A 21,683-nucleotide genomic window follows, 5' to 3' on the forward strand; every position below is an offset into this window, starting at 1 on the left:
TTGCCCATAGCAGGGGTTGGAACAAGATGAGTTTTAAGGTTCCTTCCAACCCAAGCCTTTCTAGGATTCTATGAAAATGCCAGGGGCAAGCCAGGCAGGGCTCTGCAGGCAGCAGCACTTCAGCTGCACAGGCTGACTTTGGCCAAACAGGTTTTATCCAACCAGCTCCAGAGCTGACCTGGAGACTGCTGAGGGTGCACACGGGCTGGTGCCTGAAAGGAGTAAGGGATGGATCGTTACTGCACTGGGTACTTGCTCAAGTTGAGATGGTCACTGATGCTCTGCTTGCCTTGGTGAAAATGTCTCCTTTTGGTAAAAGGGTGTTTCCCTGTCCAGGGGTGCTCTGGGTGGGAAAGCAATTCTGCCACCCAGACACCCTCTGGGAACGACAGCACCAAAGCAAAGCAAAGTCAGGAGGCCTCCCAGTCCAGCCCAATTGCCAGCAGCAAAGGAGTGATGAGCGAGGTGGAAGTTGTGGGTCAGGTTTCGGGGTGAGTTCAGCTGCCCCTGGAAGCAGGGAACCCTCCCTGGCTTTCTGGGAAAGCTGCTGAGCATGGCAGCCTGGGGGCAATGCAGCCCTGTGTAATTATGGCAGAGAGGGCAGACAGTGGATGTGCAGAGCCCAGGCCAGGCAGCTCCAGCACGGGGGCAAATTCTCCCCATCCAAGAGGAGCCAGTGCCCACGGGAGAGGCTGGTGGGGTGGTGGGTTTGCCCTGTGGGGTCAGCAGGGAGCTGTGCTTACTCCCTGCCCAGTCTGCCACAGATTTTCTCCTCCTCCATGGCTCTGGCATCCTTCATCCCTGGGGCTCCACACCTCAACCTCTGACTCAGCCACGGAGGAGGGGAAATGGCAGGGCTGGAGCAGGCGTGGAGTGCTCTGTGCTGAAACTGCCATGGTGAGATGCTGATGAGTCTTCAGCCAGCACCTCTGGGCACAGGGGCACTGTCAGCAAACTCGCTGATTTATTTATTTTGTTTGTTTGTTTGTTTGTTTGTTTGTTCAGCAGCTGGCAATGCCATCCCTGCACCAAGGTGAGTCAGTGCTCAGCACCCCAGTGCCCTGCAGTTGGTTGAGTGGCTCCTCTCCTCATCCAGGGAGCAAAGCCATGGGGGATGAGTCAGATAGAAAATGAGTTTATTTCCAGATGCTGCAGGGGAACTAATTTTGATTTAACAAGCAGGCAAGAGTGAGGTATCTTGAGTTTTTATTTCGATCCTACTCCACAGGAAACAACATCCACTAGCGTTATCTTCCTTACATTTGTTTGTATTTGACCCAATACTGTGTTAAATATAAAATACTGATTGAACAAGGATGGATGGTGAAAAACATGAGATGCTAAAACCCTCGAGCCCTCTGCCACAAACATCCTGAATGTTACGAGTCATTTAAAATTAGTATAAAACAGGAGGACAAGCCGAAAACTTGCTCTGTGTCCCCCATGCTTTGCAAGGGGAGGATTTAGGAGCAAGAGAAGAGGGGGAGCCTCTCAGTTACAGAGAAGCCCACTCTGCAAACCCAGGCTGAAGGCAGGGTGGCGATGTTCCCAACAGAGCCTGGCCATCCATTCCTGCCCAGGTGTCCTGCTCTGGATTTTCAGCAGGAGACTGAGATGAAGCAGCCTCAGAAAGGTCCTTCTGGCACCTCCCTGTGCCTCAGGAGCCCTTGGGACAGATTTAGGGCCAAAAGACCACAAATGGCAGAACAGTTTGCAAGATCAGTCCCTTGGGATGAAGCCTACGGGCGTGGTGGTCCCTGGGCATCCTCAGCCCCTGCCAGGGGACATTTGCCTGTGGCTGGGAGTGCTGTTTGCCTGGTCTGACCCCAGGGTGGTTCCCCGTGGCATCTGGTGACAGAGAGGGAGGAGAGCTGAAGTTGTCACCGTGCCCCACGGTGGCTCTGGGAACCTGCTCCCCCAGACTCAGTGAAAATTGAAGCAGGTGTTTGTGAAGCTCTGGCTGCCCTCCATGTGCTTCACGGGGTCCTCACACGAGCCCTGTGAGGTAGGTCAGGGTCTTCGCCCCCATTTTACAGATGGGGAAACTGAGGCACAGAGAAGGGTAATGACTTGCCAGACAGAAAATATGGCATCTCCCATTCTGGGACCTCTGTATCCTGCTATTCCAACCCTGGATATGCTCCATCAACTGCTGCTTACTCACAGCTCGTCCTTCTCCACCTGCAGCAGGTGACAGGGCCAGGGCTGGGCAGAGCAGCAGCAGAGTCTGGGCTCACACCAGCTCGTTCACCCCCATCCCTAAGACCACCCATCACCCCAAGGACAGTCCCAGCCCAAAGGCTGCTTTGGGGTGCCCTGGACACAGACCCCCAACAGCCCCACGCCAGGCTGGGGTGCCAGGTACCTCTCCCAGAGCCTTTTACAGGAACCTTCTGCCTGTGGAAGTGAAAGCCCAGCAGATATTTTTGCCAGCCTGACAACCACAGCCACCACGTCACAAGGGAGTGAGTATCCAGAGGTTTCCTCTTTGGTAATTTGCTGCACAATGGCACAGCCCTGGAGAGCCAGTCCTGGGGTGCCACAGGCTGGGGGGCCCTAAGCTCTGCTCAGCTCCCTGGAATGCTGCTGGAGAAACAGGAGATGTGGGATGGTGGCCGTAAATCTCCCTCACTTGCCACACCGTGCCAGAGGCTGCAGCTGTGATTAATCAAGGGCCAAAAAGAGGTGATGGGCAGTTGATTATTTTGGAGGCTGATGGGGAAGGTGCAGGCACAGCCCAGCACACACCACACCCTCCTGGCTCCAGCAGCTCTGCCAGGGTGTTTGGGGAGCAGGACCAGGTGTGGTTTTGCCATTCTGCTGCTCCCAGCAGCTGGATGGATGTTCCACATCTCACTGGCCTGTGTTAGCAATGTGTGGCCACAGTTAGGCATCTGAAAACTGAGCATCACTGGGATGTCTCCATCACAGCTCACACCCAGGCTTCGTGTGGATGCATTCCTGCCCTGCAGCAATCCTGGGAATGCCAGAAATCTTTCCAAAAGTGGAATTAAATCTGATGAGCAATAGGTTCATCTGCAAAATGGGAGCAGAGAAGGCAGGCAGCCCCGTGATCCCAGTCCAAGGAGGTTCTCTTGCCTCCCTTGAGGACAAAGGGAATCCCCTGAACTGGATGGGCTGACCCCAGCCAGGGAGATGCCAGGAGCTGGGTCCCAGCTCTGCTCCCTGCTGAAGGCACACGTGCAGCAGGGCCTGGGAGCAGGGCTGTGCTTCAGGCTGCTGCTGGCAGCAGGCTGGAGAGGAAAACCAAGCACTCCAGGGAGAAAATGTCCATAGGGGATCCCAGGGATGTACCGAGTTGTGCACTTCATATTGGCTTAGAGAAAGGGTTTCCCAGTGCTCAGGGACTGGGATGCCCTGGAAGAGATTCAAGTTTCAATCTCTTGTAAGGCTTGTTGAGTATGGACCCTCCCCTCAAGGGCTTGGGATGGAGCTGTTTATGCTGACAGGACTTAGGATGATTTAGGAGCCAGTCCAGGTGGTCCAGGGGTGTCACCACATCCCTCTCCACCACTGGGTCTCTCCCCTCATCCTGACTCCTCCAGTCCCCTCAGTGGCACACTCTAAGGACTCCAGTAGCCAAACCCAGGCTGTCATAGCCAGGGGTGTGTGGGGCCAAGGTGCCCAGTCCCGTGGGATGCTCAAGACCAGGTGAGTGAGTGAAGCTCCCAGCGAGTGGTCACTCCTATCACCCACGGCCCAGTCAGTCACTGTGTTCTGAAACCTTTGCCTAAAAAATAAACAGTTCCCGAGGTTAAAAAAGAAAAATACTTAAAATCAGCCTCCAGGCTCTCCTGTCTGTGCAGGAAGGGCACCAACAGCTGCTGTCCACAGGGTGAGGGGGTGGTTTGGGGCGAGCCCATGGTGCAGGCTGTGTCCCCGCTGCCCTCACGTCCCTCTGTGTCCCCACGTGCCAGGTGGCACAGACAATGTCTTTAAGGCTTCTACCGGGAGGTTTTGGTGTCCAGCGCTCCGGGCCGGTACAGGTACCTCCAGATGGCATAGTAGTGGATGCCAGCTCCCATGGCCACGAAGAGGTGCCAGATGGCGTGGGCGAAGGGGATGCGGCCGTCGCTCTTGAAGAACACCATGCCCAGGCAGTAGAAGAAGCCACCAGCCACCAGCTCCAGGAGGCCGTCCCTGTTGGGCTGGGAGCAGACAATGCTCAGTGAGGCCAAGGGGTGTCTGCCCTCTCCCACCACCCCACTGAGACCAGGAGTGGTGTCCAGCTGCAGTTCTGGACTTCTCTGCCTTCTGCTACACCCTCCTCTCCAGCAAGATAGCAGGGACCCAGCAGCCCTGGGAGAAATGGAGCTAGATGATCTTTAAGGTCCCTTCCAATTCTATGATTCTGTGATCCTACAATTTCCAAACAACAGAGCCCAGGAAGGAGATCTGGGAGAGATGCACGTGGTGCCTGCTGGGCACCCAAAGCACCTGCAAATCCAAGGTGAGCCACATCGTATCAGGGATGACTTTATCCCTCACACAGCCTGGAGACTGCACCAACCCACCGCAGACACGCTGTTCCAGGTTTTTAAATCCCTCCTGGGATTTGTCCCTCATGCTGAGCCCGAGTGCTTCCCAGCAGGGGCTTACCATGGAGAGGATGACCAAGGCAGGGAAGAAGCCCATGATAACGTAGCACACCAGCTCCACCAGCTTGTACCTGCGACAGAGAGAGAGGCAGCTTGGAGCAGGGGCACAGGGAGGTTAAATTTTATGCTTGAAATTTCTGCAGCAGTACTACAGGGGAAGGGGTGGCAGTGCCATCACAGCAGGTCCCACGTCCTCTTGTGTGGACTGGCTTGGGACCTGGCGCTTGGGACTTCGGGGTGACGTCTGGGGCCTTTGGCTTTTTATTTGGTGCCACCACGTGGAGGAAGCAACTCATGGCAGCGTGTCCCTGCTCCGTGCCCCGGGTCCCACACAGCCACCGGCTCAGGCACTCACCGCTCGTGGAAGAAGAAAACGTAGATGGTCCCGATGGACGCCATGATCCAGATGATCCAGCGCATGTGGGAGGCCCAGGGACCCAACTCCCTCAGGTTCAACCTGCAAGACCCAGGGCTGTGGTGAGGTGGGTCTAAGGCAGCACCCTGGACTGGGCTCAGCCCCTCACCCCCGTGGCTGTCCCACCACAGGGTCTTCCCAACTTGTAACTTCTAGAGGCTGAAATCCACAGGATGTGAAGGTTTTGTGGAAAGGGGTGAGGTACAACCTCGAGAAGAAGCAAAGCCAGCAAGGGAAACTCTATTTGTTGGAACCAGGATGACTTTTTCCCCTTTCAGTGGGGCCAGGTGAAGACCCCCAGCCAGCAGCAACTCACCAGGGAGCGTAGGAGGCGGCGATGAAGAAGTAGATCACCATCCTGTCAAACATGTGTAGGCAATGCTCCACAGTCCTGCAGGACAGACAGATGGGTCACAGCACTGGGGGCATCTGGACCCTCTCCCCCTTCCCAAGCCCTGAGCAATCAGGGATGGTACCTGAGATGCCTCTTCTTCCAGGAGATGGTGTGGAAGATGGTGGAGACAATGAAGAGGCTGGACAAGCCAGAGCCATAGATCCAGGCTGAGATGGTTTCCCACCGGTCATCAGAGAGGATGTAGAGGATGGAGCTGCCGAGGATGCTGGGCAGGATCCAGAACTGGAAGGGCAAGCAAACCCACTGTTCACTCTCTGCATTTCCATTGAGCAGCTACAAATAGAGCCTCCACTTCTCCTTTTAGGTGTTCCTTTAGCTTCTGGTCAAAGCTACCACCCTTAAGGTGCACCTCCCTGCATGGTGCAGCTCCAAAATAGTTTGTCCAGAAGGTAGGGAGGAGGAGGAGGAAGGCACAAGGTGGATGACTGTCTCTGAGTCATCTCCCAGGACTCAGACTGGGAACTGTCAAGTCCCAAAAGAAACTCTGATGGGGGGAGAGGTCGCTCCCACTGCTACACAGGCAGCCCCATGGGCACCTGTCACAGCTCTTGCTGTGAAACAATCCATTTTCAGGGAGCTTTGAAAATACTCCTGCCCCACCAAGCCCACAGCCAGCTTCCCCAGGGACATGGGGCCACAGTGGGGAGGTGCAAATCAACTTCCCAGGGCAGGGAGAACATCCCAATCCCCAGGAGTATGCAGGGCACATCTGCCTCACCACAGCCCTCAGACTCTCAGCCCCAGGGCAGAACACAGACGTTTTTGGGTGTCCCTTGAGGTTTCTCAGAGTACCATCCTCCCTCAGCCAGGGACAGGGACTCACAGCGTGGGTGGCACAGTTGGCTGCATGCTCATATTCCGTGGGCTGGTACCTGCAGTTGGACGGGACACGGTGATTCATGAACCTGCAGAGAGAAGCAGGGAGAGAAACACACTCAGGGGACAGGGATGGAGCAAAACCCTTCTGGAGGGGTCTGCACAGGGTCACCCCCAACCTGCAGCCCTACCATGGCTCAGCTTTGCTCCAGCTGCCCTGCAGAAGGGACACCAGAGCACAGCGTGTCCATCTGGCTGTCCCCAAGTGCCAGGTCCCCAGGTCTTGCTCAGCCATGGCTGAGGCTGAAGCAGCTCCTGGGAACTGCTGCTGCTTGGAGAGCAGAAGGCAGGAGCCAGCTCAGCCGGTTGCGGTGGGCAGAAGTGGGAAGAGCCCCAGCAACAAAGAGGGAACATAGGGTAGTGGGCAGACCTGTGGGACCCCAACCCATCCAGGGTGACACCTTCATGTCACAGCAGCATGGCCAGCTCCAAAAAGGGTATCCCTGCAATGCCTTTGGTTTCTGGGTACCACCTGCATCTACCCCCTACCCTCAGGGTTGCACATCCCAACAACAGATTGCTGTGGGGAAAAGCCTACTGCCCTCCCTTGGAAGCCTGCATCTTTATTTCTGTTTCTCTTATCTTAGGAGGCATCAGCTTGCTCTTGGCGTTCACAGGAATGCATCAATTTTCCCTGCTGGACCAACAGACAGCGATAAAAAATCATGTCACTCCATTGCTGGGCGTGCAACAACAAACTAAATGTGCATCCGGGATAACAGCTCCGAGCAAAGCCTCGTTCACCACCCTCTTCTGGCAGGAGACAGCAGTGGAGGCTTAGCAAAGGGAATGAGAAACAGGGAAATGCTGAGGGTTCCTTCCCTATTCCTCAGAATCAGGGGTTTTAAGACTTTTCCTGCTGTGGCTCAGGTCAGGACAGCCCAGCCGAGCAGGGGCTGGCGGGGCTGCTCGGCAGGACCTGGGCTAATTGCTTTGTGACCCTGTTTGCCCCCAGCTCCAGCACCATCTGCGGCGTTTCACAGCTGAGTTGTGCCCAGCAAAGGGGCTCAGGGGCTGGCAAGACCTTGCTGCTGGGCACAGGGTGATGCCTCAGGCCGGGATGCTTGGAAAGGTCCCCTCTCCCTGTCCCCAAGCCGCCCACGTATGTGTGGACTCCTCTGCCATCTCCTGCCTGCTTGGCCCCACTGCCTGAGCCTCCACCTGTTAAAACTGAGCCAGGATGGATTAAATAGCTCAAATGACAAGGATTTGGTGTGGGGGGAATTGCGCAGCCACAGCACGGTAAGGGGCACCCCAGCAGGTGACAGTGACAACCCACAGAGGCGCCCCGTCCCCTGCCATGCCTCCTGCCAGACCCTGGCACTGTGGGAAGAGATTCATGGTCCTCATCACCAAAAAAATGTCTGAAATTAAGAGGGGGAATGGAGGGGCCAAGCTCCCACTGCTGTGCTCACCAAGGGCTCACATGGGGTAAATGGGGGCTCCGCAGGGCTGGGAAGAAGCTGGGCATCCCTGTGGACATGGCTGTGCCCAGAGCACTGTCACCTCCACCCCAGGGACACCAGGGATGCCCTCCCCATCCCACCACTCCAGCCACAAGGCCTGGCAGGGCTGCCTGTGCTGGAGCCACGTCCCCCTGGCAGGAGGACGTTACTGTCCCCAGCGTTGCCAGGAGACTGTCCCCAGCTCCCCTCCACTGTCTGCTTCCCTTTATTTTCCCTTTTAATAATCAGAAGGAGGGGGGGAAGAGGGGAGGCCAGACGTCCACATGACGTCACAGTTGCTGAGGAAACACGTTCAAGGCCTTTTCCTTGAATTTATTGATTTTAACAAAGCCTGCTCCATCTCCCCTCTGCTCAGGCTGGTGCTGTTCAGAGCAGCAACACTGAACCAATTCCACAGCCCCCTCCCCAGGCCTGGGGGGCTCCCAGGCCCTTTGGGAAGGTTTCCCTGGGTGCAAATATCCTCCCTAGCTCTGGCACAGGGGTAGAGAAGCTGGGAAGGACCACCCAAGCCATCTCCATGTAGCAAGGCTGGAGAGCATTTATGTTCCTGAAGCTCAGAGCCGTGCTGGTGTGGGGCACCACAAACTCCTGCTTTTCCCAGAGGGACAATAGTCTTGAGGAGGAACCTTTTTTTTTTTTTACCTGGGGAGAGATTGCTCTTATTTTCCTGCCCTGCTTTCTAGTAAGCATCATCTTGTGGATGGTGGGAAATGGAGCATCAAGGATGTGGGACCTGGTGGGTCAGCCTGAGCCCCACTTTTGGGACCTGCATTGTGTTTTGGGGCTAATTTGGCACATTTCTGTGGTCCTCTGTGCTCTGTAGAAATGGGAGCAGCTGGTGTTGGCACATCTCCTGGCAAGGCAGGATAAGTCCCTGGCTGCACCTCATTTCCCAGCAGTGCAGAGGTCATTTCCTCCCCTGTTCTCCTGGGATTTTATGGACCAGCTCATGTCATCGCTGTACACACTGGCACAGATGCAGGGCAGGGCACAGGGAGCCCTGCAGCTTTCCCAGCCTGCAGACAGTTGCGATACCAGTGTGCAGAACCAGCCTCAAACCACAGCTCCAGCCTGGACAGACAGATGGATACACTTGGAAACGGCACTTGTGACTCTTGGGTGCAGGAAGCCACGAGCAGGTGTTTACACACCACTGGGTGCTCCAGTGCAGCTCAGAAGTGCTTCAGGATGGCAAAATCCAAAAAACACAGAGAAGTCCAAAGCCTCCTGCAGAGCAGGAGCAGGAGCATGATCATTTCCAGGGATGGTGTGTGGGAAGCAGGGAGCCAAAGAGTTCCCGGGCACCTTCTCCTCCTGGTGCTGCTCCTGGCACACTCCCTACAACTGGCTGTAGAAGAGGGGGGGGCTGCTGAGGGTCTGACCAGGGCTTATTCACAGCAGTCCCAGGGTTTTTGCCTGCCCTGCTTGTGCCTGCTTTCCCCTGGCCCCTTTCCCAGGGAGGGAGCCTGAAAAGGGCCAGTACAGCAGCTCTGGCCAGGGAAACAATGAGCCCCTTGTCCCTGGGCAAAGTGCAGAGCTGCCTTCCCAGGCCTGCTCCTTTCTCCTGCCCTTTCTCCCACTCTGTCAGGTTGGGTTTTTTTAAAATATAGCTTTAGGGGTTTTTCACTGAGTTTTTAAAAGAGTTTTATCCAAGAACACAATTCCAGACTCCAAAATCATGCAGATCTGCCTGGCTCTTGCTTTGCCGGGGTGGGAAGAAGGGAAGAAGGTAAGAAAGGGATATAGTTAAATTATTCCTCAGGAGGGCTCATGTGGGACTCTGAGCTATCCTGAGGGCACCAAGAGACTCTGAATCAGTCACTCCATGGTCACCACACACTCACACAAGGAGAGCCATGGGACACTTGCAGGAAAGCTGCACACATGAGGGGAACGGCCCCAAAAGAGACCCAAGCCAGTCTGCAATTTGGGACAGATGGGGCTTAGCCCTGCCTTTGACACAACTCCCTGGTTGGCCTCTGCACATCTCTTCATGTCCCTCTCACTCTCCTTTCCCCTCTCTCCAAGTCAGGATAATAATTTTGACATCCTTTATGCAAGCCAGTGGTGGATAATGCAAGGAGGGTGTAAAATGACCACTAAGATGTGGATGGGGAGGTGTGAGCTGGATTTCTGCCCTTGAAAAGAGCTGCTCCAACACCTGCCCTTCCCAGCCCTGCCATAAATCAGGCTGTGCATGTGTCTGTGTGTCTGTGCACTGTGGGCTGGGTGCCATGGGGACAAAGGAGCAGTCAGCAAGTCCAAGGTTATCCCAGGCAATACAAATCTCCCCAGAGCAGCTCACCTCTACAGGTTTCACCTGCAAATGGCTCATAAAAGGTCTGGGCTTTCTCAGGAGTTGGCCTTTGGAGATGGATTTGCTTTGCATCCATCCTCCTGCCCAAGGAGCTGGGGCTTTTCCAAGCTGTGTTCCCTGCTGGGCAGTTCTTGGGATCTGGCTGCAAAGGGAGGCGATTTCTCCTTCCTCTTGTGACTGGCTGTCACAGCTGCTTTTAAAGAAGCAGAGGAAGATCCTGGTGGTGGTCAGAGAGGGAGGCTTGAGGAAGAATTTGCTGGATGTTGATCAGCAGTGGTGGTAAGTCCTGCTGGGGCTGCCCCTTGGTAGAACAAGTGTTGTGATGCCTGAGGTGTCAGTGATGGAGCAGATGTGTCCCTGCAGGGCAGACTGGCCTCTCACTCTTCAGTGCATGGCCTGGGTTTGCTCTGACTGCCCCGAGGCTGCACACCCAGCACAGATGTCAGGGCTTGCTCCTGGGGCTCGTGCTCACGTGGGAGCTGCTGTGGTGGCATCCCCGTAAGCTGGGGCTTGGCAAGCACTCTGCCTCTGATCTGGAATCTGGTAATGCTCCAGCTGCATCCCTGGTAAGAGGCTTCAATCCCTTGAGCTCCTCTGTGGTTTGTAATTAGCTGGGTCCTGGGGAGCTGTGTGTGTGGCGTGGGGCCTGGCTGCTGTTTATGCACAGCACACCATCACAGGGCTCACAAGATGCAGGACCACAGGAAACACCCACCTCGAACCCAGGAGATCCCCCAGATTTTACTGCTTTATCCAGCCCGGGAGCACTTGTGAAATGCTGCTTTTCCTTCCTACCCACTGACTTGGGAACGTTTGCCACTGGGAAGCAGAAAGGCCGAGGCTGGCGCTGCCCGGCAGTGCCATCTGCAGAGCCACCCACACGGGCACTGCGTGGCACCCGCTGGGAGCTGAAACCTCCCCTCCATGCCCATTCCTCAGTGCCTGCACGCTCCCACGCACGCAGATGGCACTGCTGCTTTGCAAAGCTGAGCTGTGCCTGCTGGAAGCTCGGGGGCAGCTCCTGGGGCCAGGGGACATGGGGCAGGCCTGGCCTTGGGCCCCTCCTGTGACTCCAGCCCAGCCATGGGAGAGGGGCAGGAGGGCTGATGGAGCAGGACAGCTCAGTGTTTTCTTTTGTCACACTTCCTAGCACAAGGAGCTGGCAGCTTGGGTTTGGAGCAGGAAATGGAAGGGTTTTTATCTAAGCCAGCATTTCCCTACCTTTCTCATGGGTAAATTCACCAGGTTTCTGGAGTAACCCACCCAGATTCCCCTGGTGCAAGCCTTGCTTCCACAAAGCGAGTCAAAAGGGGCAGCAGATCAAATCATCATCCATCACCTCATTCCTCCCATCCCAGTTTTGCTCATTCCCAGCACTGTGATGTGTGTGAGCACCCTGGGCTGGCTGTGGACCATCCCCTGGCACTACACAACCTGCATGCCCTGAGGAACGATGAGCAAGGGCTGCTGCTGACTTAGAGGTGCTCCCAGAGAGGGACTGTGTGCTCAGCCAGGTCCGTGGAGTACCTGGCTCTGAGCCACGGGCACAGGTGTCCCCTGAGAAGGGACAGAGCAGGCAACCCCCTGACACACCCTGCTGCCTCAGAGGGTGCAGGAGGGAATATGCTGCTCTTCCCCTGAACATACCAAGGGCATACTCAATTCCTTTCTTGCTCAGGGACAGCCACAGGAGGCTCCAAGCCAGGCTGGATGCAGGCATTGACCATTTCTGCACCCACCAGAGCCCATGTACACCCAGCAGGGCTTGGCTGGTGGTGGAAGCTCAGCAGTAATTCCCAACAAGGTGCTAACTGTCCATATTCCCATCCTGTGGGCAGGGATATTTCTTTTTCTCCCCAGCTCTCTATGTAGATGGTATCTCTAACTCTTCCAAGGTAATTCATGACCCTGCAACCACAGCAGAGCTGTTTGTTTATTCACAACAGATGGGATCGGTGAGTGTTTCCCAAATTACTTTCTGAGCTGGGACTTCTTGTTTCATTTGGTACTCATGAGACATCCAACAACAGCTGATTAGTCACAAAATGACTCTGATGTCTCAGGTGTTTTGTGAATGTTGGAAGGACTGCTTCCAGAACTGCAAATCCTCTATTATTCATTACTTTCTTGTTTGGAAAGTCATTGTGCATGTTCCTTGCTGCCTTGCCTTGAGCAGGGAGCTAGTGGGATAAATCCTGAGCTGGCTCTGCCTCTTTAACTGCAGCAGCCCAAGGTGGGCAGGAGTCAGTGTGACCACTGGATCCTGTGCCTGCTGGCAGAGGATTGGGATAGTTTGAGGGCTGGAGCTTTCCCAGCCTCTAACCCTGGCTGTGACTGTGAAATACATGGGCAGGTGAGCGTGTCCCAGGTTCATAAAATCTCCCCACAGCATGGCCCGAGAGACACAGCCAGGCTCTCATTTGGGATTCCCAGATGCTGCTCAAGTACAAATCATCTGTAAATTATTCAGCAAATGCCTCTGGACAGCGAAGGCACAGGAGGAAAATTATGTATTTCACCAGCCAAGCATGCAGATAGTAAGATTTCCATTAGTATTACTTACAACAGAGAGCAGGGCTGTGTCTAATGCTGCTGTGCCAGCCAGTGCTGCTCAGCACAGAGAGGAGCCAACTCCTTGCCCTAAGCTGATGATCTCTTTCTGCATAAAATCCTTTCCTCAACAGCAGCAAACCTGGGCTGTAAACTCAAACAGGAGCACAGAGTTGACTCCAAATTCTCCTGAAGGTCAGCACTGCTTGGCTCAACTCAGTGGTATCTGACTCATCCACCAGGAATATGAACCCTGTGGTATCGTGTTATCATGAGAGGTTCAGTGTTATCACAGAGAGCCCATCAGGCTCTGGACTTCCCCTGCATGAAAACGTTGAGTTTGTCACACCTGGAGAGACCTGAGCTGTGTGTTTGGCCATGTCTCCTCTGCCTTTCTCAGACCCAGACCTGGCAGCAGCATCTCTGGGAGACTCAACAAAACTCCTCGTGCAGCTGCAGCCAGGCACCCCTCAGGAGTGTGAAGGACTGGAATAAGTTGTGCTCTTTTCCCTTCCTTTCTTTGGGAGTTGTACTTGTTGGCATGGCTTTGTCTCACTGTGGAGCTGGGGGTGTGGGAAGGGAGGAGGAGGAGGGGAGGCCAGCCCTGGCAGAGCCCCATTTCTCACAGTCACTGACCTGCCGGGCTGGGCAGTGGCTTGAATTTCCCATGGGCTGTGTTGGCTGCTACCTCGTGAAGCTGGACACAGCAAACTGTGCCAAAGAATCACATCAGGCTGACATCCAACACCAGCTGAAGGAGGGGAAAGATCATGTGTTTCCCAGGCAGCCAAGAGACCGTCCTTGCCCCAAAAGCACAAGGCATGGGGCTTGGTTTGCCCACTCATGCACATCTTCAGTGTGGTTGTCCCACCTGAGCCTGTCCTGCTGGGTGCCCCAGCCCTTACAGAGGATGGAACAGGGCAGTCTGACTGGATATCCCACCAAAAATGCTGCTCTGAGAGCTCGTTGCCTTCCAAATACCTGGTTCCAATTATGCACCCTGAGCTACATGAGGTAACTCCTACTGGTGCCATTTTAGGAGGGTATCTGAGTCAAGCTGGCCCCACAGAGCAATGAGCATGGAATTGGTTGGTAACATCAGCTGATCCTGGTTTTCCCAGGCATTTTGGGGGCCTCCCCATCTCTTGCAGCTGTGCCTTTTGCATTTGGGGAGTTCTGTCTGCTCAGCTGGGGACGGACTGGCAGGTCTTGATGGGGCTGGTGCTTGCAAGGTGAGCAGCCCCTGCCTCTTAAGGAGCTTCAGGCTATGGTATCAACACTGAAAGCATTTCCCTTCTCACTGCTTCATCCCACATGGGCTGTGGGGGAAGCAGAGCTCTTGGAAAGCATCTTGGAGTGTGTGGGAGCAGGCGAGGGCTGCTCATGTTTTCATGGCAAAGCAGTGAGGAACAGGTCTTCCCAATGTGGTTGTTTTGTCCAGGCTGTCAGCCTGGCATTGGTTTACTTGTGTTTGGAGTCTGAGCACCTCAACATTTCCTATTCCTCCTATTCCTGCTGGTTCTCATCTTCCTCTCTTGTCCAGAGATGCTGGAAAGCTGATGAATGTCTCCTTGCTCAATAATTACAGGTGCAGGGAGAAACAAGGAAAGTCTTCCCAGCTGCCTTTCCCCAAATTCAGAGGGTTTGGGTTTGAGCAAGTGTAGAGTTCAGACCTCCATCCCCTCATTCTGGTGAGGAGGTGGCAATGCCTGCATTGCAGGCACAGGGAGGTGAGGACAAGCCTGGACTGTGCACCTACAGAGGCCCCTGCTCCTGGGCTGAGACATTAATGTGAATTTTCCCATCTGCTCCTCTTTGTGTTACCCCATGCAGGGCAAGCCAAGCAAACACAGTAAGATTTAGAGCCTTTACCATGAACGAGTCAAAGGAGCTGCTATCAGTTTGTGAGGATGATTCAGTGCCCTGCAGCTCCCAGCAAAGCCCTCTCCACTGCTGCTCCTGAGATGCTGGAGCTGGCTGGATCCAGCAGCTCCCTGATTAATCATGTTTCCTTCAAATTACAGCTCTGGATGGCCAAGATCTGGGAAGCATTCAATGTCCCCACAGGGAACTACTCAGCTACTTGGGCAGGAAAGACCAGACCATGTTTGAGTTAAAACTGGGCCAAAAGAGGGTCAAAGCTGGTGGTGAGGGTCAAGGAGAGTTTGGTTACCAGGTCAGTGTAACCTGACCAATGAGCCCAGTGATAAAGATGCAGCTTGGTCTGGGAGGGACCCAGCACCGTTTTGGTGAGCTGGGAGGAAGAGTGGAGGGGGAGGGGAGGAATATCCCTGTGGTGGCTGGATAAAGCAGGAGGAATCACATCTGCTCGCATTCTGTGCTGTGCTGGTGTCGTGGTTAAACTTGGCCTGTGGGGCAGGAGATGGATATTGCTTGTCAGGGTTGTGAGTGACAGGGAAAGCCTTGCAGCAACTGTGCTTTGAAACTCCATTTCCCCACGGTGTCAGTGATGGAAGAGCCTCCCGGGCCCCACAGCCAAAAAGAAACCATCGAGTTTCTCATTTATAACCACAGCGTGCTCGAATGGCACTGCCTTGCACCCTGTTCCACCGTGGTGACAGCCCTTCCCTTTGCTTTCCTCCCCTCTGCCCCAGCTCAAACTCTGCATCTCCAAAGCCCAGCCAGGAGGGATTTGGAGACAGCCTAGTGTCCCTCCAGCCCTGAGTTCTCTCCTGGCAGTTCACAGAACGTTCCCACATTGATCACGGCTTTTCATCTCTTTGTTCTAACACAACAGGTCTTTCATCACCACACTGTGTTTTATTTATTCCTTTTGGTGGGTGTATCAATGGCCAAGTTCCTCCTTTCTTGGTCCTAGCTCAAAATTAGATAAATGACATGAAAAATGAAGCCTGTTCCAGGCTTTTCCTCCACAAGGAAAACTTTGATAGTTTTTGTTTTTTTCAAGGAACGCTATAAGCAAGGCCACATTCTCTTGAACAGATGTTGCAAGATGGAATCATAGAATTGTTAAGGTCGGACAAGACCTTGAAGATGGAGTCTGACCGTGTTCACCCCTAAACCACTTCCCCAGGTGCCACATCCACATGTGTTTTTGAAGACTTCCAGGGATGGTGGTTCAGCCACTTCCCTAGGCAGCCTGTTTTAATCTTTCCTAATATCTAATCTAAACTTCCCCTGGAGCAGTTTGAGCCCATTTTCTCTTATCCTGTTCCTTGTTCCCTGGGAGCAGAGCCTAACCCCCACCTGGCTGCACTCTCCTGCCAGGGAGTTGTGGTCACTGAGAAGGTCCCCCCAAGCCTCCTTTTCTCCAGGCTGAGCTCCCTCAGCTGCTCCTTATCAGACTTGTTCTCCGTTATCCTTCTCTGGACCTGCTCCAGCACCCCACCATCTTTCCTGTAGTGAAAACTGAACACAGGATTTGAGATGCTTCTGCTGCCTTGAAGGACACGTGCCACCATGAGTCCCCTGGCTTCTGCTTGCCCCAATTCCCACCTCAGAGCTCAGCTGAAAGAGCATCCCTGGCACAAAGGAAGAAGCAGCTTTAGGGTTTCTTTTGGGATATGCCCCAGCAGAGCATTTCCATGGAGAGCAGAGCTGGTGTGCACGGAGGGAGGGGGGACGGGGATTATCCCACTGTTATTTTTGAGCACTGGGCTAAGAGGATCTCTGCGATGATACAGGAAGCCCTGGGTTAGCATCACGTGCTGGTGACTTTCTTGGGGTGAAAGCCAAGGGAGCTGCCATCTCCTGCTGCTCCCCACCCAGCCCTGGCACACAGTGAGGGCTGGAGAATTCCCTGTGGATCTGACCCTTCCCGTGCCCCACAGCCCCTGCCCTGCCTGTGGGCACCATCCCTGCAAGGCTCCCTGTAATGCCTCATCCCATTTAACAAGCTGTCTCCAGAAAGGACCACAACAAGGCTGGAGCATGCTGATTCAGGATAAATCAAGCAACAGGTTGGCAGATGGGTTCTGCTAGGGGAGACTGATGTCAGTGGAGCAGCCCCTGATCTGCTGCCCAGTTCCCAAAGAGCCTCTGCTCTTTGGGAGCCTCTGCCATGGGGTAAAGGTATGGTTTACCCTCTGGGGGGTACAGAGCTTTGCTCAGCTCCATTTCCCCTGGCTCTGTCCTTTGCATGCCAGCTGGGCAGGGGAGGGTGGGGGTGTAAAAGTCTTGAATTCTCCATTTTTACAGGGTTTTGTACCGGGCACGTTGTGCAGATCTGCTGGGTGCCTCCTGCCTCTCCCCCAGGCAAAGGTTATCAGGAGGCAGCTACAGCATCAAAAGGGTCTTTGAGCAAGTGGCCATGTTTCAGGCAGGTTTTGGAGATGTAAGCATGGACTTTCCCCACGGGACACCTGGAAGGAAAGGAGCTGATGGCTGGAGGGGGTCGCAGGATGGTCTCCCGTCCTTACCCAGCCCAGACAAACATCTCTCAGGGATCATCCTGCAAGAAACACCATCACTACTTCTTTTCACACAAGTTTTTCTCTGGTATCTACCCCCAACAGGACCCCGGGGAGTCTGGAAGTGGCAGCACAGAGCTCAGTGCCCTCAGCAGCTGTGCCAGCCCGTGGGACCCTACACAGGCAGAAAAACATCCCCACCACGGTCCCAGGGAGCTGGGAGCAAAGCCTGTCCTCCGTGCAAAGCTGGGCACCCCCAGCAGCCCGCGGTCCCCATCTGTGCAGCACCCGGTGCCACCAGACTCATCCCGGCCACCCGGGCAGCAGAGGGCTGCGGCCAGGGCAGGCGTTGTCCCCGTGTCACCTGCCAGATCCCTCCTAAAGGCCACATCTGATCCCGCAGCAGCGCGTGTGGCCAAGTGCCCTCTGACCTGTGCTCAGCAATCCTCAGGTTTCCCCCCCGCACAGGTAACACCGTGAGGTTTCCTGCTACACCTGAGCTTTTCAAACAAGTCCCGGCTGCTGCTGGAAAGCCTCCCTGGGGATTTCATGGAGGGAGAGAAGGATCCACCAGCCGTGCATCCCACTGTTGAGCCTGCGGGTCCACGCTGGGAGAGCCACCCCGAGGGGGTTTCAGCGGGCTGCAGCGGGACCCTGGATCACATCGGTCCCTCCGTGGGGGGTTCGGAGCCAGAGCTAGGGGCTGTTCCCTGGGGAAGGCAGGATCCTGCTCCCCCGGCAGCGGGTAGTGAAGTTAGACCCAGCGAAAGGCAGTGAAGGCTCCCAAGGATGCTGAGAATCCTTTAGGGATGCAGAAAAGCAGGTAGCCGAAAGCCCAGCCCGCACTTGCCCTGTGCTTTGAGGCACTCAGCAGCTTTCGAAGATCCTTTCGGGCTCCATCCCAGCCGAGCCGAGCTCGGGGAGGGGTTGGGGCTGTCCGGGGGCTCCGCGAGCACCGGGGGTCGGGGACCGCCGCACCGACGGATTTACCTGGCGTAGCGCGTCTTCTGGAAATCCAGGAGCCGGGACACGAACATCGCGGCGGTGCCATGGGGGTCCCGGGCAGCGGCGGCTGCTCAGCCCCGGGGCGGGGGGAAAGTGCCGCCCGGGGGAACGGCACCAACTCGGCGAGCTCCGGTGGCTGACGAGGAGAAGGGGCGGCCGGTCCAGCCCAGCCCGGCACAGCCCAGCCCGGCACAGCCCAGCCCGGCCCCGGCCCCCTCCCGCCCCCTCGGCTGCTCGGGAGAAGCGACACAGGCAAAACAAAGGCGACCTCCGGGAGGGGGGAGCCAGCCCCGCTGCCGCCCTCAGATGTGCAACAAGGAGGAGGAGGAGGAGGAAAAAAAGAAAGGGGGGTGGGGGGGAATCCCTTCCAACTCTTCCCGGCCACAGCAACCTGCGCGATCTCCCTCCGCCCCCCGGCAGCTTTAAGCACAGCTAAAAATATCCCCCACCCTCCCCGCTGCCACCCCCGGGGGATCAAATAGCAGCAGATTTGAATTGAAAATGTGATTAAAGCATCGGGAAGGGGGAGAGCGCCGAATGCCGGCAGTCAGACGCTTCCCCCGGTACCCACCTGCTCCCCCCGGCCCCGCTGGCCACGGCTGGGTCCCCCCAAGGGTCCCCGAGACATCTCTGCCCGTGCCGGGGCAGCGCCATCCCCAAGGAGCTGGATTGTTTGGCTTTTCTTTTATTTATTTGGTTTTAATGATTTTTTTCCCCCCATTATTTTCCAGAGGCCCCAGCTGGGGTGGGTGGCTCTGCCTCAGCCCCATCGCTGCGTGGTGCCCCTGGGAGGGGGCACAACTCCAGCACCCCACCATCCCTCCCTGCTCAGGGAGAAGGGGGACAAAGCAGCACGACAGCAAGGCAAGGATTGAGGACCCCAGAATCAGCCCATCTCCATCGTAAAGCCTTCACCCCTCCCTCCTCTACATCACTCAAGTAGGCTCCTGCAGGAGGTGACATCCCGAGGTACATCCGAGGTTGGGCAGCTCAGAGGGGGGATACAAAAGGTGATGGGGGCAGAGAGGTGTCATCCTTGCCCTGGCTGTGCCAGGGACCACAGGCACCCTCAGGCCAGCAGTTGAGGGACAAAAAAGGAGAGGTCAGCAACACCTGGAGGAGCAGAGCCTTGGTCACCCCAAGAGCACCTCTCCTTGCTGAAGGTGGGACAGCTGAGGGCATCTTGACGAGCAGGGTTGTGCTTGTCTGGCCGTTTCCATGGGAAATCCAGCACACACAGCTCTTCCAAAAGCCAAAGCAGACCAAAAGGAAGGGATCCCTTCATTCAAGGCGTGAATTAATCCTGACACCCTCTGCAAGCCCTTCCAAAAGCAGCTCAATCCCTCAGGGGATGCTGCAGGTGCAGCTGCACTGTGGGGTGTCCCCCATGCTCTACAGAAGCACCCCAGGATCCAGCAGCAAGTTCAGCCTTCCTGCACAATTCCCATTGTGGATGGAAGACACCAGTGGGGACCATGCAGGATCTAGGAGATGTGGGAGCAACAAAATAAACCCCATTTTCGGTAGGATATCTGGGACAGCCAAGGCCTGGCTGAGACTGGCAGGTCCAATCTGAGATGCAGAGTGAGATCATCTCTGAAAACCTCTCCCACGCTCTGCCACTTAGCCAGGAAGATTTTTTTTCCCAAATTCCTTCCCCAGATGATGAGCTCTGGCAGAGCCTATGTCATGGTTCTTGTGCCCTGCTGTACCTGTTCTCTGGGCCTGAAGAGGAGAGGAAGAAGAAAGGACAATAAATCACATTTACCAAAATAACCCCCATCCCCAAATCCTCCAGCCCACGGCTGAGGGTGCTGGCAAGAGACACCTGAAGCAAACCATCCATCCCAAAATAGATCCATCTCAGAGGGCAAAAGGCAAATTGAATGAAAAATAAGTTACTATTTTTGAAGCCTGGATCCAGTTGTTATGGCAACCGGAGCCTCGAGCATCGTGCTGGGGAATGGCTCCAGCCCCAGCAATGCCTCCAAACCTGGCAGACAGAGAATCACAGGGGCTGCTCCAAGCTGAGGTGTGGAGATATCCACGCTCACAGCACCTGTACCCCACTGGGATGTGTCCCCTCCCTGCACAGCAGCTCTCCTCTGGCCACAAGCCCAGCTTGTTTTTCCTTCCTCTCCTATCCCTGGTGCACTCCCCACCTTGCAAAGATCTGAGAAATTGTAAGGGTGTTAAGGAGAAATTCCAGTATTCTGAGGTACCCTGAATACAGTTGGGTTTTGTTTTTTTTTTATGCCACCAAGACAGGGTGGAGTTTGCAGAATTTTCCTTTAGATGAGGAATAGCTCATGAAGCCCAGGGATGTTTTCTGATCTCTTCTCTCTGGTGACCAGTGACAGGACCTGAGGGAACAGCTGGAGCTGTCTGGGGGAGTTTGGTTTGGATAGTAGGAAAAAATTCTTCCCCCAGAGGGTGGTGGGGCACTGAGCAGAGTCCCCAGGGAATGGTCCCAACCCCAAGGCTGCCAGAGCTCCAGGAGCATTTGGACAACGCTCCCAGGCACAGGGTGGGATTGTTGGGGTGTCCTGGGCCAGGAGTTGGACTCTGATCCTTGTGTGGGTTCCATCTCAGGATATTCTGTGATTCCCTGCAGGATTCCCACATCTGGAGACACCTCTGTGCATCGTGCCCTGCTGAAGGGTTCTGGGGGATCCCAGCCGTGAGCAGTGTGAGCACCCACACCTGGCAGGGATGGCAGCGCACGCTGTGAGCCCATTTCCCCAGGGAGGGACACCTTCCTGCACATGAAACTGCCAGAGCCAACAGGTATAAAAAGAGACAACTTGAGATTAAAATCTGCCATCAGCAGGGGAAGTCTCCCCGGGAGAAAAGAAGCTCTGGATGGGCAGGAAGAGCCACAGGACACGTGGATGTGTTGGCAGCAGGTGCAGCAGAGGCAGAGGTGCCTGTGGGGGACAGGACTGGCTCTGGTGGGCATGGCAGGGTGGGTGCAGGGCAGCAGCGAGCTGGGGCACGGCCACTTGGGTCTCAGCCATTTGGAGGGGTCTCTGTGCCAGCAGCTCCTTTAGCCTCGCAGGCTGGTCAGGGGGAGGCTCCATCACTCCACACTGCTCCGTGAGCAGCACTCAGGAACCCTCTGGAGCCAGATGGCCCCGGAGGCACAAACCCAACACCTGGTGGCTCATATTTGCGAGATTTACCCTTTTTCTGTACTAATCCCTTGATGTTGATCCCATTTCCAAAAATCGCTTTTTCAGTTCCGGGTGTTTTGTTTTTTGTTTTGGAGGGGATTTTTGTTGTTGTTGTTGTCGTTAGTTTTTTTCTTGGCTGGGTTCTTGGGGTTTGTTTTTTGTTGGTTTTTTTGGGGGGGGGGGTTGTTTGGGGTTTTTTATTGTTGTGGTTGTTGGTTTTTTGGTTCGTTGGGTTTTTGGGGTTTGTTTTTATTGTTGTTGGTTTTTTGGGGGGTTGTTTGGGGGTTTTTGGGTTTTGTTGTTGTTGCTGCTGTTTTTTGTTGGGGTTTTTGTTTGGTTTGAGGTTTTTTTGTTTGTTTGGAGGGTTTTTTTTTTTGTTGGTTTGTTTTTTGGGTTTTTTTTCCCTGCAATTTGTGTTATCCACTAGACCAGGATGCTCAGTTCAGCCTGGCTTTG

General features: G+C 55.1%; 1 protein-coding gene and 1 long non-coding RNA gene across 2 annotated transcripts; one reads left to right on the top strand and one right to left on the bottom strand.

The window, feature by feature from the left end:
- Nucleotides 1–3,910: 3,910 nt before the first annotated feature.
- MMD2 (monocyte to macrophage differentiation associated 2) lies at nt 3,911–18,259 on the bottom strand. The gene is made up of 7 exons (XM_053991732.1): nt 18,040–18,259; nt 6,273–6,354; nt 5,511–5,671; nt 5,351–5,425; nt 4,975–5,076; nt 4,621–4,690; nt 3,911–4,169 (listed from the first exon to the last, which is right to left on the bottom strand). The coding sequence occupies exons 1-7, from the start codon at nt 18,084–18,086 to the stop codon at nt 3,966–3,968; spliced, it is 741 nt and encodes a 246-aa protein (XP_053847707.1). The 5' UTR covers nt 18,087–18,259; the 3' UTR covers nt 3,911–3,965.
- Nucleotides 10,599–21,238, top strand: LOC128815214 (uncharacterized). Its single transcript, XR_008439585.1, has 3 exons — nt 10,599–10,674; nt 18,788–19,023; nt 20,669–21,238. It is a non-coding gene; the product is annotated as an uncharacterized LOC128815214 (long non-coding RNA).
- The last annotated feature ends 445 nt before the right edge of the window (nt 21,239–21,683 follow it).

Source organism: Vidua macroura, chromosome 16, assembly GCF_024509145.1.
Source record: "Vidua macroura isolate BioBank_ID:100142 chromosome 16, ASM2450914v1, whole genome shotgun sequence".
Taxonomy (NCBI): domain Eukaryota; kingdom Metazoa; phylum Chordata; class Aves; order Passeriformes; family Viduidae; genus Vidua; species Vidua macroura.

Excerpts from the sequence above, each read along its gene's own strand:
- MMD2 (XM_053991732.1), bottom strand. The coding sequence starts at position 18,086 with ATGTTCGTGTCCCGGCTCCTGGATTTCCAGAAGACGCGCTACGCCAG. Across the intron at positions 5,426-5,510 it reads TGGAAGAAGAGGCATCTCAG|GACTGTGGAGCATTGCCTAC; the intron begins GTACCATCCCTG and ends TCTGTCCTGCAG. Across the intron at positions 4,170-4,620 it reads CCTTGGTCATCCTCTCCATG|CCCAACAGGGACGGCCTCCT; the intron begins GTAAGCCCCTGC and ends GTCTGCTCCCAG.